This window comes from Amblyomma mixtum, chromosome 3, assembly GCF_055824585.1.
Source record: "Amblyomma mixtum isolate Tamu chromosome 3, ASM5582458v1, whole genome shotgun sequence".
Lineage (NCBI taxonomy): Eukaryota > Metazoa > Arthropoda > Arachnida > Ixodida > Ixodidae > Amblyomma > Amblyomma mixtum.
Genome location: NC_143014.1, coordinates 99,464,343 through 99,484,376, shown reverse-complemented (window position 1 = coordinate 99,484,376; position 20,034 = coordinate 99,464,343). Strand labels below are relative to the sequence as shown.

Below are 20,034 nucleotides of genomic sequence, written 5' to 3'. Positions count from 1 at the left end.
TCAGAAATACCTTGGATTAACAGTTCATTCTTACACTGGAATTCACACACATAACATATGTACCAAGGCCTCCAAAGCACTGTGGAGCTTCAGGCACAGTAAGTACTATCAGCAATAAATGAAACGCAAGCAAGAGAAGTGAGACATCAACAAAAAAACAAACATATTAGCTTCCTGAGAGGAAATATAACACTTCTAGAGGACAGTCTTTACGCCTTTTAAGTGAAATTAACCTGTGCTGGTAATGAACTTCTCCCAGCTAAGATCTCATTTTGCTGTTCCTGTTTCAATTGTCTCATTCACATTTCATTTATTGCTGATAGTACAGTGCAACTCCTGAAATAAACAGTCTGGTTTATAGGAGTCCAATAAAGCCAATCCTTGAATATAGAAAAATTGTACGGAATCCACACACTGCTTGGAACTGTTCTGAATTCAGCACCTTAGAGCAATGTTTGTATTTAATAGGTACTGGCGTTTCGATTCACCAACTTGCGTGTGTAAACATGCTGATCTGCAAACGCTTGATTTCAAAACCAAATGTGACAGGCTAAGTTGCTTTTCCAATTGCTAAACACAAGGTGAAAAATCAATCAAAATATTTAGAAACCAAAAATCAATCAAAATGCTTAGAAATCAAAACAGGAGAAGCACCACGGCATCATCACACCTTTTACATCCCAACATCAACTGTATAAAATGACTGCTTTAAATTTAGTTTGTTTCCCCGAGAACCATTAAAGAATGGAACATACTACCAAACTTCATTGTCACATCACAATCACTTAGCGAATTTTTAGATAAGCTACACCATGTTTTATCCTCTCCTTGATTTCTATTCCAGTGTTTTATTTTGTATGAGTGGCGAACACTATGGGTGTGGGATTTAGAGTTGGTTTCAATGCTTAATTTTGTTGTTGCTTTTTGTGCTAAGTTTCAACTCCCACTCCTGTAATAGCCTTTGATCAGGGCTGAACGAAATGAAATAACTGCCAAGTTTCAAATTTGCACCATATTTTGTGTCTATGTGCACATGCAATAATATGCAGCAGCAATAAGACCTATCAGTTTTTTGGCACTTGTAAATTGCCAATCTAAAGTACTTTGTGTGGAGTGCTTCTTACATGCTCAGGTTTTGTACTCCAAAATTTCTGTATGCTAACGTTTTCTTCTACCACAACTTGCAAACTCAATGTGCCAGGCAGTCCATGCTGTGGATGGTTCATGTGTCGTCTAGCCTGTCTTTCATCTCCTGTGCCTAACAACATCTGTCTTCATCGCTCAGTCTATTGTAGTTATTGCATCCACTGTGCCGTCTTTATATACCTGCCTTTGTGGCCTTTTTGTTTTGTACTGCGCTGCTTACTATGCGCTTAAAGGTGCACTGAAGAGGATTCTGAACTTGTCTTTTTGCCGCGGGAACTTGATCTACACGTTCCTAGCATTCTTAGAAACTGCGACTTATTGGCCTCTGTGGCCAATTTCCCTAATTAAATCGAATTAAAGTCCGGCTCCCGCCTTTATTTTTTTAATTCTCCGCGTACGGTGGGCGGATTCGACCAACGCATGAAGTGCCTTTCAGCCAGCTCCGTGGAGGCTTTGCTTTCGCTTTATTTTGTTTTTTAGGTTTCCATGAATAAATAGTTTCATTCGCAGATAATATAGCCGCAAAATAAGCCCGCAGAAATAAAAATACGCGCGGACTATTTGCTACTACGGACTACTACGTATTACTCCGCCGATGGCAGAGCGGCAAGCCGCCACGGGACTGGGTGAAAGGCGGTCCACGCGTTGGTCGACTCCGCCCACCGTTTGTGGGAGAATTAAAAAAAAAAGGCGGGAGCCAGACATTAATTCGATTTAATTACGGAAATCGGCCACACAGGGCAATAAATCGAAGTTTCTAAGAAAGCTCGGAACGTGTAGATCGAGTTCCCGCGGCAAAAAGACAAGTTCAGATTCCTCTTCAGTGCACCTTTAACCTTTTAAATGCCGCACTATGGAGCAACATTTCACAGAAAATTAATACTGACAATTCACACACGCTTTCTAAAATATTTGTGAAGAAAAAAATGCAGCCACATTTACCATGACTAAGCATGTTTTTTTCAATGTTTCATTCTTGGAACATTGGTGCTTTTTATATACAGAATGTCAATGTGATCTGTCTATGCACTGTGAATTTCTTTCTTCTGGGTGGCTGCCACGGTGGCTCAGTTTATATATGGTGCTTGGCTGCTGACCCAAAAGATGTGGTTTTGATCCCGGCTAAGGTGGTTCCATTTCGATGAAGCCAAAATGCTAGAGGCCCGTGTACTGTGTGATGTCAGTGCACATTAAAGAACCCCAGGTGGTCGAAATTATCTGGAGCCCTCCACTACAGCACCCCTCATAGCACGACTCATTAAGGGACGCTAAACCACATAAAACCACCTTCTTGGTATCGAAAAAAAAACCTACAATGTCTCCACAAATTATAAAGAGAAAATTAAAGAAATACCCAATATGCTCGAATAATGTTTCCTTTCACTGTGCAAGCTGTATCACATTCAGCGCTTCAGAAGCCGTGGTAAACTGAAAAGCATTTCTTGAACAATTGTTTTTACAGCACAGCTATGACACGCATGTCCCATGACGTCCCACTCTTGGCTCCGTTTCCTGATCACGTGACCACCCTCTGCACGCGCCTCGTGCTGCCTTCTTCACCTTCAGGTGGGGTGCATACTATTTGTTGGTGGGAGTGCATGATTACACCTTGCATGCCTCCCCACCTCTTGCTTCATGCAATGGTTGCAGTCGTCAGGTGGGTGGGGCACGTGGACGTAAGTCGCCCAAAAATACTCCGAAACGCCTCTCAGTCGCCACACATAGCCGAGAGGTGAAAGCTCGAAGACATGTGACGGGTCCAACATATGTAGCATGCACTTGGGATGCTGCCCACAGTTGTCTGATAATGCAAACACAGTTGCCTGATAACACCCATAAATCTGTGCCCACACATTTGATACACAGAATGGGGCAGCATTTATGCCAGCTAGCATAATGTAGGAGACTCCAAGATTGCCGGCATTGCCAGTCTTTGAGTTTTGCTATTGCCCAACATCAATGTTTCAAAAAAGGAACATTTTTATAAAACTCACAGCCAGTGAAAGACACACAGGCTTTAGTTCTTTTTTCTTTCATAAAATCATCAGCTATTTGTCGTTACTTCTGTTCTGTTTTATTCAAATTTTTTTGCTGAGAAAAGGCTCGACAAACTCGGCTATGACAACGCTCAAAATATGTTCATTTACCAGTAATAATTCGAAGTATTTAAATAAGTGCATGATAAGTATTATACTTGCGATGTTTTCCACGATCACCTTAGAGTAAATGAAAACAAATATTTCAAAGAAGGGAGTATTATGAAGGGAAATAAAAAAACTGAGTTTCATATGTTCCAATTTTGGAACATTGGAAAGTAAAAGGTTAAATACTCCCTGTTGTTTTCCCACTTATGATGTGTTCTACTTCATTTCAAATTTTAAAAAAATGTGAAGTATTCAATTCAGTGGTCCTGTATTTCCAATTCTGCACTTACTATGTCATTACCACTTACCTGCATCCTCGCATTCATATTTAGCGACACCCTGGACAGTTTCTGGTGGTGTCCTCTACCCTAGTACTTTCTGTGCCTGTGTATTCTTTTCAGGTGTGTTGTTCACATTTCTGGAGTACCCTGTCTTCGTATTCTTTCTTGTCACTTATATCTCACTTACCAATGTTTCTAGTTTTGTATGGTGTATCCCTCCTAGCTTAATGCTGTTAATGGTGTCTTCCTGACTGTTTTCTGTTTTGTTATTCGAGCTCGATGTTTATGAAGAACGTAACATCAACAGTCCCAGTTCTCCACCCCAACTTATGGTACCAATTAAGCACCAAATTACTATGTGCCTCGCCCTCAAACGCTCGACGCTTCCATGAGCTCCGAGTGTATTGTAATGTACTGTACTGCATCGCATTTTTAACTCCTTTAATAAAATTAACCTCAAAGAACTGTGCATCAAAATTTGGCGACCTGAAAGTTAGCACATTGTCACACCATCTGCGGCGCTCAGACAAACTGCTCTGCACTACTATAGATGTAGCATAGATATAGGGAAGAAACAAAGGTTGCAGGGTGTAAACAATGGCTAGCTGCCCACATCACGGGCAGCATCAATGCCTGGAGTTTTACAATTGGTATGATGAGTGACCAGGCATTCAGTATGATGGCATCCAACAAGCTTCTGACAAAATCACCAATACCAACAGTATGCTACAGCCAGGCACCTAAGAAGAGGGATGCCCAGCTGGTGTAGAAGAAGTGTGTTGCAAAAGAGTCAAACTACTATCCCTTCTAGATATGTGCAAACTGTGATCATGCACGATACAATACAGGTACATCTACTAAAGCTAATATGTTCCAATTGCTTGGATGAATATACATGCTTAAAGCTCTTAAATGCATGTTAGCACACACCAAACACAGGATAAATGCAGTACCAGCAACATTGGTGTCCTCTGCAAGTTCCCCTCAATAAGAAGTGGTGGGGTAGCTTACCTGTTTACTCAACCTTGCAAAGTCAGTGTACCGCCTGAAGACAAACCAGTAGCGCCCGCTTTCAACGTGCTCCACTCTGATCTTGAACACCTGACAAACACAGCAATTAGTGCACCCATGTTTGCACAGCGATGCACAGAGTAAGAGTTGTCTACATCGAAGACAATGCTTTTCCCCTAATGATACTATGAACCCAACTCCCAACACTTTCAGTTCTTTAGTGGAGTTGCAAAACTTGGGTCTTTCTGTCCGTTTGTTTAGTGTGAAAATCCAGGGGGAGTCAACCTTCTCATTGTGAGAACTTGTATTTTGCACCAAGGCAGCTGAATTCATGACGTCAAGCATGATGCTACATATTTGAGCACTATGATTGGGCTGGTGTGTGAACACTGCCCCAGAGCTGTCTGTTTGTAATCATTTTTATGCTTTTTTGCAACTTGCATTTCACTAATCACACACCACTCCAAACAAACTGCTTCACGTCCCAATGTATCTGACATCAACACGCCCCAAGTACTGTTACTACAAGACACAATCAATACGCTTGCTGGTCGCATACCATCACAAGTCAGTGAGTGGAAAAGTGTACGATGAGCTGCCATAGGCAACTGTTGTTTACACAAATCTTCTCTCTTAGCAAAGCTCTGTGTTGGGTGAAATCTACATAGCTGACATATTTAAAAAGCAGTTCACTGGTCCTGACCTGCCACATGTAACAGCTTAGAGTTCCTTCAAAAAGGTACTCCAAGTCATACTCATGAGCACAGGAGGATGGGAAGACCTTTTCTCAGTGCTATGTCAATGCTAAATTAGACACGAGTCCTTTAGGTGAGCTCCATCATGTGAAAACCCTTGCAGCAATGCAAACACACTAGTAGCTGCTTCACATAGGGTTCATGCAACACAACAAGCTACCTGTCAAGCCGACATAAAATAAGAGTAAGTCAGACAAAGGGAAGCACACAACTATGTGGGGCTCGGGGCTCACACAGGGGTGGATTTAAAGGTGGGGGGGGGGGGGGGGGGGAGAGAACAGAGGGTGCCGTGGCCCCTACCCAATTGGGAAATTTTAGATGAGAAAACTATGCTGAATCATACTTTCTCGACGAAAAAAGTAAAAAAAAAAAGCATGGTCAAAATGGGCTACCCTCCCCAACCGGCCTCTCCTGGAGTGACCCATAGATCACCCAAAGCTTATACGGCTTGCATCACTAAAATCTCAACTGTACGAAGGGCCAAAGTGCGAATCTGCACAATAAAACAAAAAATTGAGAAAGGACTCGTCTAATTAAGACCATAATGACCTTTCTTTTGACCAAGACTATGTACAGACCACTACAGTAAATATAACCCTTTAGTCACAGTGTACATGTGTACATAATTTGTTTTATGATGGCTTTGGTTACTGTCGGGATATAACGCGTCGCAAATGGCCAGAGCTCATATTTTGCAACCTTTGTGACAAGCCCCATAGGACCATTTCTAGCTAGGCATGCGAAATGAATGCAGCGAATTTTCATGATGGATACCTCTGCATTCAATAAAAGCATCAGATTCAGAGGGTGTCCGAATGTATGTGTACTTGTTTGCTTGTTTTGCATGCATCAGCATTCCCAGCAGCCCTAAAATAAGCTGAATCATCCACATAGTGTCACCATAACTCGTGACTGAAGGGGACAATAAGATTATGATATATCATTTACACATACTGAATGTGTGTACACAACTAATTTCTGTTAACTGAAAATAACTGCGCATGCAAACACTGCAGCAAAAACGAGGAAAGCTTTGGTGGCAGATGTGGTAGCACACTCCCAGCCACATTCCCAGCATGCACACCTTTCCCCCAACGACAGTAATTTTTCCTACCCTGTGCACTTGCTAAACAATAAGCCCACACTAGCATGACTAACTAAAGAATGCAAAGCCCAGTCCTGCTAACTCCATATCAATAGGTAAAAGTAATGAACAAAACTTTGGGAAACTTACTGTAAACCTTGCTCGTTCTTCCATGACTTCATACCCAATAATAGGAGTGTTGTACTCCGGAATGACGACTATGCCGTCTTCTTCGATATCACAGCAATGGCCATTGGAAACATCACCAGAATCACTGCTCACACTGCTTAGAGACTCTCTATCTTGCTTTGAGAAGGGGTAACGTGACATCTCATGCAGCGCTCCTTGCTCAGGCCCTGGCTCATTTTTTGGTGTACAGCTGTTGTCAGAGTCCAAGGTGTCAGCTTTGGAAGGATGCTGGTTGCTTTCTACTTCGCTGGACATCATCAAAGAGTGGAGTAAAGCCTAGAAAGAGAGAGAAGAATAGTTGTACCAAAAAACTGACCACTTCAATTCCCTAAAAGCAACACTATTAGTTCTTTTATTTAACCTAATTACAGAACAGCTGAACATAGGAGTGCTTAATGTTCCACTGCCTCTTAAATTATTGGCATTCAAACCAGCAAGCAGCCTCGCCATTTAGATGCAGGAAAAATCTTAATTTATGCATAAGAGACGAAATATGCCAAACGCAATACCTGCATGATTGAAAGCAGGAAGCACACAGCATATTTGAACAAAAAAAAAGCAAAAAAAAAATGCACCAATGGCACACACAGTTGATAACATTTTCTAAAGCTACATTACCTTTGTCACTGAAGCTTGAAATGCACTTTAGTGAAAGCTTCACCAAAAATATAACCTTATTATGTGGCAGCTGCTGCTTACTGGCAGACCAAATAACCCTGCAAACTGCTTCTTCACGTAAGTCAATGCACCAGTCCTCCGCACACAGGAGCTGCAGCTAAGGCACGCAAACTTCACTCAACATACTACGGTTACAAGTTCACTGTTTAAAACTTGGGTCAATACGTACTTGCTAGCAAGCGCAGAAAAATGCCGGGACGGCACAGATCAAAACGCAACTTTGCGCACTCAGTCTACTAAAACGAAACAGCACTGGATCAGACCTAATACAGCACATTATTCAATATGTAGCTGGCTATCAAACACAATGCCCGGGCGAAAATACTAAATAATACATTCGGCTACAAGTAATCATTACATCCTAGAATTTGGAGGTTGTGTCCCAGTTCAGACCTAGACCTGTCAGATCCTCACACATGCACATAGGTCCGCCGCTTGGCAAGGAGAGCGCACTAGGACGCTCCCCTCCTTTCATTTACCCAGTGACATATATACAAGAGCTCTGATGCCAAATTTAGTGAGCCTCACCACTACTGAATGAGGCTAAACCTGCCAAATGTTTCCCTTTTACTTCCTGATAACCTTGAACTACATTGATACGCATGTATGAACAGGATTCCGAACAGCGAACAACATTTTGCAAACGGCGAGTACGGCAATGCATGAAATGAAGGACATTTATTCCAATAAAAAGAACGACTGCATTAACCACAACACGTAAACAATTAAACATAGGTATAAAACACTTACCCGAAACAAATGACAGACCTAGGCGCTCACAAGAAATCTGCCTCGTAACGGTCATTAACCTAATATAGACCAACCTCAAATAGGTCACGTTATGACAAAACTTTAAAGCGAAAAATCTGTATATCAGAAATGCAAAAACAGAAACGAGCAGACGTAAATAACTTTCCGTAGGCCTAACACACTACAACAGCATACGGAGCCGTAGTGACGCAAGACGGGTATGAAACCAGTCACGTGATCACTCGTCAATTCGCGGATTGGTTGCACGCGTTTTAATACAAGAAAACCGACATGAACTTCGCTACTTGCTCCAATTAACTTTTGATTTGTGCTGCTTTTTCGGTTGTGCACAGAGTAACGAATAAAATGTAGCATTTTACGGCTAAAAAATTAAGACGCGAGAGGTGCGCATTTTCTCTGACGCACGCACCGCAATGGCTAACAAGTTTGCACACCGAAGAAAGGCCGCCCGGCAGCGATATATCAATGCCTCAAAACCCAACGGTTGCTTCGCAGTGACTCACTCGCTGCAATGTAGCGGTCACAGAGGAGACAACACTGCAGAAGTTAATTTTCTACGTAGCTTGTGTTTAGTTTGCGGCATATTTAGGCTAACGCACATGTCGCGATTGCAGCACGGCAATGGACAACCGTGCACATTCTCCCCTTTCATGATGGAATTTTCCGGAATGGACGCCGCGGCCATGTGCAGACAACATAAGCAGCTTAGATGGCACACACCGGGCCCAGAAAACAGCGAAAACGTTCAATAGCGTCAATCACACCACAGGATCGAAATAAAGTCCTGATTTATTACAGACACGAGGCCTTACGTATCCGCTCGCACAGCTCACACGAGGACGAAACAACCTGAAAATCTGCCGCCTGCAGAGGAACGCATTGAAACGCGCACATGGACATAACGTTCAAGCCAGACGGCCGCACACGGTCTGTGGTTGTCCGTCTGACGAGCAGGAAATTTTGCTACAAGTCAGTGATGTGATGCAAAACTTGCATTCCATAGGCGAACCTAAAATGAAAATGAGTCCCTCGAAGAGCTGTCTAAGGAATGAGGAGTCTTTTTTTTGCCAACCACATTGTCTTGGAGCCTGCGCACGGCTTCTTGAATGAGCGTTCCTTGTTGAAGAAGTTCCTGCAAGAGTTCGTACGGGTCCTTGTCGGAATCCTGCTGGTGTTGGTGGCTGGCAGCGCAGGTCCTGCGTGCACAGTCTTTCGCCACGGCGGATAACACACCACTACTCTCTGACCGCCGAGGCACCAAATACGGGGAGTACCGTGGATGTCGCTGTTGCCCACAGACGTGGCACGGCTGCTGGTGCGACTTGAGCTTAAGGTTCTCTTTGATGGCCGACGCCAAGTCCTCTTCAACCTCGGCCGCTTTGCCCAGCACGCTTGATCCTTCCGACGACAGGACATTCTCCACAACAAGAATATTTCCATTCCTGGGCATCGCTTGCACTCAGTGCGAGTAGTCAACGGTCCCAGCAGAGGCCCCGACGAAGCCAGACAGCACGTTTTTTTTCCACCGGACGCACACCAAACGCTCAATCTTTGTTTTGGACCGAGGCCTATGCACCTTGCGCCAGAAACTCCACACGCGCACGAAGAAATAGTTCCTTGTTGTAAGGCACTTAGGAAATTAAAACGCGTAGTTATAATTATAAAATACCTACAGACCCAGAATAACTAAGTAAATTTACATTATAATTTAATATAAATTGATTTTTGAAACATTATAGGGAATGTAAATAAACCCCCTTCCCAAATACGGCGAAGCGACACAATATGGGTGCGACATAAACAGAAGCCAGCGGTCGGCCATAAGTTCCCGTCTTGGTTCCCGTAGCCTAGCTGTAGCCTAATTGGCCTAATCACGCCGTGAACCTTCCGCACACCTGCGTGTGGGTATGGCCCTTCGTGTGGGGCAGCACTTGTCTGACGTCGCGCCGTTGACGGTGTGTCGGCGCTGAGAAGTGAAAAATGAAACTTAATGGGTCGAAATATGAGTGGTGATGACCAGTGCCAACGTTGGGCAGTTGGGCCCGGCTTTGACGCTGAACATTTTCCTGTATTTTGTCATATTAATATTTGGTTGCTGAAGATTTCAGTTGTCGCTAATCGAGAACTTATCGGTGTGACCAACGTTCTGTCTCCTTGATCGTGTGTCTTTATGACACTGTGGAATGGCATGCAGCGTTTTCTTCGAGTTGACGTTTCCGAACACATACCAGCTGCTTTTCGACGTATACTTCTTTTTTATCTAAGCGTGGAAGAGACATTATTTCGCAGTGCACCTGAACGAAAATAGAGTTATTTCCAAAGTAGAGCTGTGGTGCGACACCTGTTATGTTCACTTTGGCGAATTCAGGACAGCTTCCTCGTTCTGACTGCACTTGATCGTAATGAAAAATAGCGCGAAGGGAAGACGAAAGACGGATAGGACTACGCATACAAGCGCTACTTAATAGGCTACTAAAACAAACTATGCATATTGAAATACTCCGACTAGATTAAAAGCAAAAATTAAATCTTGATAAGTTTAATTGAGAGAGAGGCCTGAGTGCACCGTAACAGGGAACATTGTGGCATTGTCTGAAACATATTCTGTGTTAATGTAGTGTTAAGCTCACATTCTGCCGACTGCACCCTATAGGGTTATAGCCTGACAGCAAGTTTTCGCTTGGGGCCCTATGATTTTGTTAGTGTTCACACTAATATGAGCACCTAGCTTTTTGAATTGCAAGCAGAGTATGAAAGTGAAATTTGTTGAGGTTATGTGTTTGTTAAAAACATTTCATTAACACTGTAAAACACAGGACTAATCATATGCAATCCACTGAGGGTTGCGTTTCCTTTTTGCATAGAGCTTTTCGCAGTCCGAACATAGTCTCTCTACAGCGAAGGAATATTGCATGCTAGCACTAGTGTTTGCAATAAAGTTCAGGCTCATGAAGTTATACCAGTGTTTGCAATTAGTTTTTTTGAACAGAAAGTAACAACTGATTACTGAAAAAAAAAAATTGATTACTGATAACATAACCCCTTGCAAAAGGTAATAATTGCATTACAGAGTTTGAATAAAGTGTAATTTATTACTAGTAGTCAATTACTTGTAAATTGTTACGTACAACTCTGTTCATGTCTGTACAAACACTTGGCTGTATGACAGCACAGACACAGACGTGGATGGCTGACAAAGGCTGGTGTTGTGCTCGAACTGTCTATTAATCCTTTGACAAGCTATGTACACAATCGTGTACAAAGCTAACTCGCAGCTTCTGAGAGTGGGCTGCACCTAGCAGTGATTTCTTTGTTTCAGGTGAATTCCGCGTCTTTCATCTTGCAAATAAGCTGAAGTGAAAGCAGTAAATAATAATTCATGAAACAGTGAGAAGACTAACACGTCGTCTGCCATTTCTGTGCAGACATATTTTGCCACCAGTAGTAATACTATTTTTTTGCAATTTCAAGCGTAATGTGCACTTTTGAAACAAAAATTATTTCCATGATCCATCGGGTGTTTACTTTATAAGTCGCAGTGTTTCAGTGTTGCTAGTTCCATCAATTATGACACCTTGTAAGAAATTATATGCAACCCTGCAAAAACTCAACTGCTTGTGTTTTGTGCTGGAAAACTAACAAATTTTCTTAAGGCCTGAATATACTATGTAGGTTGAAAAATATTTCATTTTGATGGAAACAAAAAATGACGTGTCAAAGGGTTAATTAAAACAAACAACTCAGCAGTAACGTCTTTGTTGCACTTAACGTGTACATTAATGTTTACAGCTTTCAGGATCACTTTTGACTGAACTGCAGATCAAGTGCAATAAACCAGGGTGGGGAGGTTTGGGACAAAAGAAAAAAAATGAGATCAGATGTTCTCCAGGCTGCTTTACACTGTCTCTTTAGCAAGACATTGTCTTAATATTTAAAAAGAATAAACAGGCAGAATTCAGTCTAAACATTTAAAAAAATAAGGGATACATGAAATTAATCTTGGCAGTGTGTTGCAATTACGTCTATTGCAGTGTGGTTTTGAAAGCTATATGTGTAAGGTACCACTTAAGCAGGGGCAAGTAGAATAAAGCAAACACCTTATTTGTTGTAGAACTACAACATTAAGTCTCTTTCAGTGTCATTGCCCTATAGTATTTTTTGCTATTAGCCAATTTTGTTATGAATGCTTGATAATCTGAGTTACACAGTGGCATAGCGTGGAAAGAATGAGAAGTGCAATTCCAATAAGCCTATACATGTTATTTCGTGCTTGTGAAGGAAGTGACCAAGACGTTAGAAGAGAAATGGATTTCTTTGCTGCTTTTTATATAAGAATTGTAGAGGGCACACCACACATGGTAACCACTAACCAGCAGTAGCTGTGCCCACAAAGCAGGCTGCATTCAAGTGCGATGTTCAGTCTACAGAGTTTTTGTATTTTGCACATTTAGCAGTTAGAAGAAATTGCTGAGCCTGAAACCAAGTTAGAGTAAATGAGCTTTATTTAAGTATATAAACTATAAAGTTCTTACACTATGTGGGCTTTCACAAACTGCATTAGTTGCATTGAAACTGAACATAAGTTTTTCTCTAAGAAAAAAAAAGCACCTTGTTCAAACTTAGGTTGGATGGCCTGTATAATCTTAATTATGTTCAGATATCTTTTCATTAAAGGTGCACTAAAGAGGAATCTGAACTCGTCTTTTTACCGCGGGAACTCGATCTGCACATTCTGAGCATTCTTAAACTTTGAATTATTCTCCTGTACAGCCGATTTCCCTAATTTAAATTGGATTAAATGTCCCGGCTTCTGCCCTTTTTTTAACTCACCGCTGATGGTAGGAGGAGTCAACCAACCTTTCAGCCAGTCCCGTGGCGGCTTGCCACTCTGCCATCGGTGGAATGATACATAGCAATCGGCAAAAGCAAAGAGTCCACTCGTATTTTTATTTTCATGGGCCTAATTTGCAGCTACGTAGCCTCTGACTGGATCTATTTATTTACAGAAGCCTAAAAAACAAAATAAAAGTGAAAGTGAAGCTGCCACGCGACTGCCTGATAGGCACTCCACGCGTTAGTTGACTCCTCCTACCATCAGCAGCGAGTTCAAAAAATTGTGGCAGCTGGGACGTTTAATCCAACTTCAATTAGGGAAATCGGCCACACAGGACAATAATTCGAAGTTTTTAAGAATGCTCGGAACGTGTAGATTGAGTTCCCGTGGTAAAAAGACGAGTTCAGGTTCCTCTTTAGTGCACCTTTAAAGGACTACAGACACCTAATTTTTGTTGCGTGTTTTCTTCTTTCAAAGGATGCATTAGACATTAGACTACATGGATCACCTTGTGGTATTCACCTGTGGCCACTAAATAATTTATATTTGAATTTATTCTGTCGTGTTTTGGTTTCGGTTTCATCAACCGAGCGATGGCTGTGATGTGTAGTTGACCTTTAGTTCACATGAGACATGAAAAAACCTGCAGCATGTAGTTTTAATTTACTGTAGCACTTAAACCAGCCTGATTCAAGAGCCGGAATGACAACAAACAACATATCAGCAGTTATATTGCCGTTTCTTTTTTGTGCCTCATGTGACCTAAAGGTCAAACAACTACATGTCACAGCCACCATTCGGTTGATGAAACCGAAACAGCATCAAGAAGAAATTCAGTTATAAATTAATTAGCGGTCGTAGTTGAATATCACCTAGTCAACCATGTATACTAATGTCTAACGCATCATTTGAAAGAAGAAAACACGCAAGCAAAAATTTGGTGTCCAGAGTTCTTTCTTCAGCAGTGTGGCAAAAACATTTTCCTGCTGCACGGCTGTGCATTACACACCTGCCCTCTCTCTACCATCTGCTTTAAGTGGTTATATTAAGAATCAGTGGTTTTCATTTTGTGCATTCCATCTTTGGAGGTGCAGCAGCATCCATTTATTGAACTATTGTCAAAGTGGCCTCTGTGACTACTGTCATTGCCCTGTAATGAACTGGTCGACTAAGGTAACAGAGGTGTCTGCTAATCTTTTTTTCTTTCAGAGTCAGTCTCCCAAAAGCTTTTTTGTGTTGACTTGTAGAATTAAAATATGTATAAATAAACTCTGCAGTTGACTGCATCTTATTCTGATTCCTTGAATGAATGCTTACACTTTGTTTTCCTGTGTAAGAACGGCAGAGATGTGCATGGCAGTAAGAATTGTGGGAAAAGGACTTGTTCAGTGATAAAATGAATTTCAGTCCTGAAAATGCTGTCTCGCACTGACTTGGGCTGCTGCCACAGCAGCAGGGATGGTGGCTAGGAACTGCAGATTATAGTGCCATGATTTCATAATGAAATTTGAAGACGTTTTGAAGTCTGATTTGTATTGGACACTTTTGAGTGCATCAAGGAGTATCTGCACCCGAGATGGTCCAAATTAATCTGGAAAATGAAAGGTCATTCATAGGGCAGAGCAGTTGCAGGGAGCTTGCCAAGTGAATGAGCTAATTATAATAAAGTGGCACCTTGTGTCACTAGAATGGGTTGGCATGTCCTCTTTTCCTTTCCTGACTAGCCTGTTTTGTATATTTGCCACAGTCTTCAGCAAAAGCAAAGAGTCAGGAATCGAAAAATGACTGCTTCAAGTTTTTCAGCTTTTCCTAACCAGGGGCCAAGACAGATATCTAAGGTAAAATGTGTAACCACCATTGAATGCTTAATTTCATAGGTAAGGCTACTGCACCTGTATTTTACCTCTGGCTTGTTCATGAGACACATGGGAAGGCGAGATACCTTTGCCAAGCAACCATAGTACTAATTTGAGCCGTTTGAGCAATATGTTTTGGAGATTAACGAGAAGGGTAGAGACTATTGCTGATATAATCAAATTAGTGCTATATGCACTTGATACAGCTTCAGAGCGGTTATGGGCGTCCGGAAGGGGGGGCAAGGGGGGGCGGTTGCCCCTCCCTGGAATTACGGATATTATTTATGCACTAGTTCTTTTTTGGTGCTAGCCTTCCGCCGCCCCCATCTCCGGACATCGGGTGCACCCCCCTGGAAAAAGTTCTGCGGACGCCCTTGAGGGCAACCATTTTGTAGCATAAATCTTGGTTTTGTGACGTCACTCAGCTATGCTGCTTTCACATGTACATGATGCAACTTGTCTATCAGCTAAGAGCAACTTTAATTTGTTCTGAACAATAACTTATGGTAAGCTGTACACACAGCAATTCTCAGCCATTTACAGAACTGGTTTCAAGTACTTTCTTTTATTCACTGTGGTTAGGTTATAATTGTAAGATAGCGAAAAAAATATCAGTTTGGTTTCACTTGATTCTCATTGTAGGCAGAAGTAAGAGTAGAGTTCCCATTGGTTTAGTCTTGATACTGTTCATTACCCTGATTGCAAGTTGTAACTTGTATGTTACTGCTGAAACAGCATAACATATACAAAACAGGAGTACTGCATATTGGCTTAATATTTCTGTTGGAACCTTGCAAGCTGTGTACTAGGTCTAATGCGTGTAGTTGATATGATGAATTATATCTCACAGATTCTGAGTTGCGGAATGAAGCCATGGTCATTGCATACTTGCATGTGCACAAGGTGCCATTTCTTAAACTATCCTTCCCACTTCTAAATCATACAGTAATATGACGTCAAGTTCATGTTCGTGATAAGTTGCTATGGGATATGATGTCAAGTGATGTCATGGTTTGGCATGATAAGCTGATAATGTGCATGTTATGCCTGATATCATGAACCATATGTGATTCATGCATATGCTTGGTAAGCTGCCATGGTATGATGTCTCGTGCACTGTGGTGACATTTCGTATAGGATGACAGCCAGATCAGGTGCTTCTACTTTGAAACAAATGAATGAATGACGTAATAAGCTCTTGATTCATGTCAAATGAACTATATATGGCATAAAAACTCTTAGAATGCCAGGACATGTTGCCATGAATATTGAGTGCATCTCCACTATGAGCGAAGTCTAATTGGGTAAAAAATTTGGCTATCCATTATTTCTGCTGTTTTTGCATTATTTGAGCATCCGAATATAACCTTCTCAGGGCAGCAGTGGTGCATACAATGCAATGAAAGAATTTACATAGAAACCCAACTCTGAGCATTATGTCCATACATGATGTATTACCCCCACATATGCACATATATGCTGTCCCACTTTTTTTTGTGCATAGTGCAATGAATTAAAGCAATCATGACTCTATGTCTCTTTTGTTTTCTTCTGACCTTAAAAATAAACATCTCTGCAATAGGACAACGATGCGACAAAAAGAAAACTGAGAGCATAGTTGAAACTGATAGCAAATACAACAATCCAGAGGGCCGCAGAAATAGGGCTCAGCAGGCACATATGTGCCTTCTGGGTAAAGATACACTTATCGCCACTTGTCGACTGATACATTTGTCAAATCCACATCTCCAATCGTCTGTAAAATGGGTAACAGCAGTGGAGACACCTTTTCAAGATACTGCACTTATGTACTGACACAACTTTTTTTTTGTTGTTATTACCATCTGTCTATAGAAAAAACAGTTTTGGTTTGATTGATAGAAATGTGCTTGTGTTGGTTGGTTGTTGACCTGTTAATTTTTTATTGTGATAATAATAGCAGTAAATTATGCTTTTAAGTGTGAGTGAACAAGAAGATTACAAGTACTTATAGCCTCGATCCTGACAGAAACAGAGTACAGTAAGCACGAGGGTGAGATTATCTTGTGCAGTGTTACAGTGGCCCACGTTAAAACAGATGGCAATGATACTGTCTGTCTACTTAAATAGAAGTACTGGCTATTGCATTGAGCAGGGAGATAGGTGTAAATACTTTTTCTGACTCTTGCATGCTTTCATCTCATGCAGACATTCGGCCAGCAGTGGCAAGGCTTTATTTGAATATAAGACATAAACTGTGCAATGAACAGGACACCCAAAAGATGCAGACACCAAAAAGTGCCGTGTAATCTTGCTTCAACTAGAATGAAGGAAGCACTCATTGTCTGGGGTTATGTGCCAGACCACATGTGCAGAACTTCACTGCTGAAGGAGTACTGATGGTAGCTCCCATTGCTAGGAAAACAAAATGACTGCCAGGAAACATTGGGGCTATGCAGGCCTCTCCATCATCAGCGAACAATGCTGGCACCATTCGTGCATTAAAATTTCTTTGGTTTGGTAGTGCTGACATCTTTGAATTTGTTCCAAACAAAGCTTAAGTGCTTCACATAACCAAAGTGCTAAACAAATCCACTACCAGACACCAACTTGGTGTGAAATTTTGGCTTGAAAGAGCCAGCAGTTTAGTTGGAAGGTACATTTATACCATGGTTTCTACATAAGCTATGCAACATTTGGCAGACATTTTTCGTACTTCATTAGACACTGCACCATCAAGTAGGTCTTTATGGTTGGTTGATGTTAGCTGCAGATTATGTTGTTGTAAGCCATGTGTAAAGCTTTTGGCTGAATTCAATATGTTGTGCGATGCTCTTGTTTTTATAAAAACACTACTTCGTATTCTGCAGTTTGTTTCAGTTAAAAGAAAATAAATTCCAGAAACCTTGTTAAGTAATTTTAAGATAGCTGGCATTCGTCAATGTGCACTCTGGTCGTGTGTGTACTGAGATTTCCAACTAAATTTGCAGCAGCCCTGATTATATAGGGACCTAACTGGCAAACAAGTGTCACTAAATTGCATATGCTGTCATAGTGATTCCTGCTCTTTTTAAATTTTGACACTGTTTTAATTCCAAGAGCTGGTCAAAGCTTCTATGATTATTTCGTTTTACCTGCTTCAAAGAGCACTAATTTGTGAGGTAGTGAAATATGAAGAACAGTCATGCATGTGGCCTTCAGGTTCCTATTAACACAACAGCATGTTCAGTGGCATTCCCAGCATCAGTGGCGTTGTGAGCGGAAGAGCAGGTGGCCCACCTGCCATCTAGGTCACTTGACCTTGTGACCCACTTGACTGAGAAAACTGCCGCCATCATGGCAGTTGGCAGTTAAATTAGTGGTTGGCCGTGATAAGTTGCACAGGAAGAACAACTTGGGTCGCACAAGCCCCACCGGTGGCCTGTGTTTGAAACATCCACCTGCGGGGGCTTAGCCACTGCACCACAATGCTAGTAATGGTATGAGGACTCCTCGTAGTCTATGAATGTAGATAATGACCAATTCCGCATATATGGGCATGTAGGCAGAACCTAGGCAACAGAGAAGGAGTACTTGTGTGGGAGGGATCTCTAATGCTATCGCTTTGTACTCTTAAGGGTAGGTTAAGCGTTATGTGATGGTGAAAGAAAGAACAGTGTCCATATCTGCGAAGTGATACGCAAAGAGGCGGAGCTTAAGTCTCTTCTCAAGATTTTTTTTGGTTTTTGGCACATACTGTTTGCATGTCAGGGTTCCTGAACACATTTTAAGGCAAAAGCCTTTAATGGCTCGTGCCCGCGGTCTTCGTCCGTGCGCTGGAATCATGCCAACTGTGGCCTCTCCTCCGCGCAGCGGCTTAACTTTCTCCCCTCCTTAGCAATCGGCGCGGCCGGGGGGGGGGGGGGGGGGGCGCAGCTGTGCATAGCAACCGTGACGTCACACAGTAACAGTAGAACGAGCACGCGCGTCGGCGGTGGCAGCTACACCGCCGCTCCTTCGCCAGACGTCTCGTTGCAGTTGAGTGAGTGAAACGCATGGCTCCGAAGCGGCCCAGTGATACCGCGCCATGCGGTTCAGGGAAGCGGAAGACAATTTGGAAATTCTAAAGTGTGCTTGCAAGCACACTTTAGAATTTCCAAAGTGTCTTCAGTAATTTTTTTTTCATTTTGTTGGCAAATCCAATCCCGTGCTCAGATTATTTGCCATTTAAAATGCGGTAGAAAATTTATGGAATAATCATACGAAAGTCCTTATGAGTGGCAATTCTTCAGTCATGACGCAAACATTGAAAGGGTTTTCAGTAAACAAATTTTTCGATTTTAAATAACATATTTGTCACTCCTGCATACAGTGATGTGCACATGTTTTGTTATGGAAAGCTCATGGTTGACATCTTTGTCTGGAACTATGAAAATAAAATTGGTGAACAGGCATGGTTGGCAGTTCTTTTTTTTTCCCCATTTGACCATGCACTCAAAATTAATCCCTTTTGCACTGAACCTTTGGTTATAGAATTAAGCCACATTTTATATGTTTCTAGGCCAGTTTATACCATGAACATTTCTTGCCTAATATGTTAGAGGAAATTTGAGAGGAAATGTACCTCTAGCCTCCCAAAAAGTGTCGAAAAGGATTTTGTATTAGCACCAGAATAGGTGAGCCTTTTTTCAGCTTTTTTGTAATTTTTTTATTATTCAAAAGATAAATATGCTGCAATATTTTTAGCTCCGTGGAGAAAATAAGTCGTATTGAAGCAAGTTTGTATGCTCCTAAAAGTGCTTCACTGTCAACAAGGCTGCAAGGAAAGATTGCAGAGAGCTGGGTATGTGTAGATTTGTTGCATATGTGAACAAAAAGGTAAAGGTTGGCTTGCAATTTAAGGCAAGCAGCAGTTCTGTTTGGACTCCATATTGTGCATGGATATAAATAAATAAACTTCTGTATTATAATTCCCACCTGCTCTAATGACTTAAAAGTATGTGTGTTCAGGGTGTATAATTGGTTAGTTTTTCATGATATTTTTATGCAAGTATGATCCCAGTGTTTGTTCTTTCAGCTGCATATGGTTCATATATGGCTTTCTCTCAACGAGTAAGGTTCATGTGTTGCTTTGACTCGTTCACTGTGACTGTGGACAAAGTAAGCATAGAGTACTGCTCTTGTTGGCACCTTGTATCTGAATCGTGAAAAATATACTAAGGCGCATTAATGAAGTATATGGTGATTCAGCAGATCTGAAACAATATATATGCTCTAGAGAGAATGTACAGGAATGATCTTCCAAATAATTGTATAACATTTTTTCA

At 41.6% G+C, this 20,034-nt stretch overlaps 2 protein-coding genes across 7 annotated transcripts in view; both read right to left on the bottom strand.

The window, feature by feature from the left end:
- LOC149351130 (uncharacterized) overlaps positions 1–13,055 on the bottom strand; it is a 48,491-nt gene extending 35,436 nt beyond the window's left edge. For 3 of the 6 annotated variants that reach the window (XR_016290529.1, XM_089580390.1, XM_089580386.1), the window contains exons 1-3: positions 8,039–8,678; positions 6,572–6,886; positions 4,583–4,672 (exon numbers count right to left, since the gene is read on the bottom strand). Coding sequence is in view for 5 of the 6 variants with exons in the window: in XM_089580390.1 (XP_089436516.1) it covers positions 4,583–4,672; positions 6,572–6,868 (387 nt within the window). In the remaining variant the exon portion in view is untranslated. The other 3 variants (XM_089580389.1, XM_089580388.1, XM_089580387.1) reach the window with 3 other exon arrangements.
- On the bottom strand, positions 8,831–9,649 carry LOC149351131 (GSK-3-binding protein-like). Its single transcript, XM_089580391.1, has one exon. The coding sequence runs from the start codon at positions 9,507–9,509 to the stop codon at positions 9,069–9,071; it is 441 nt and encodes a 146-aa protein (XP_089436517.1). The 5' UTR covers positions 9,510–9,649; the 3' UTR covers positions 8,831–9,068.
- Positions 13,056–20,034: the final 6,979 nt, after the last annotated feature.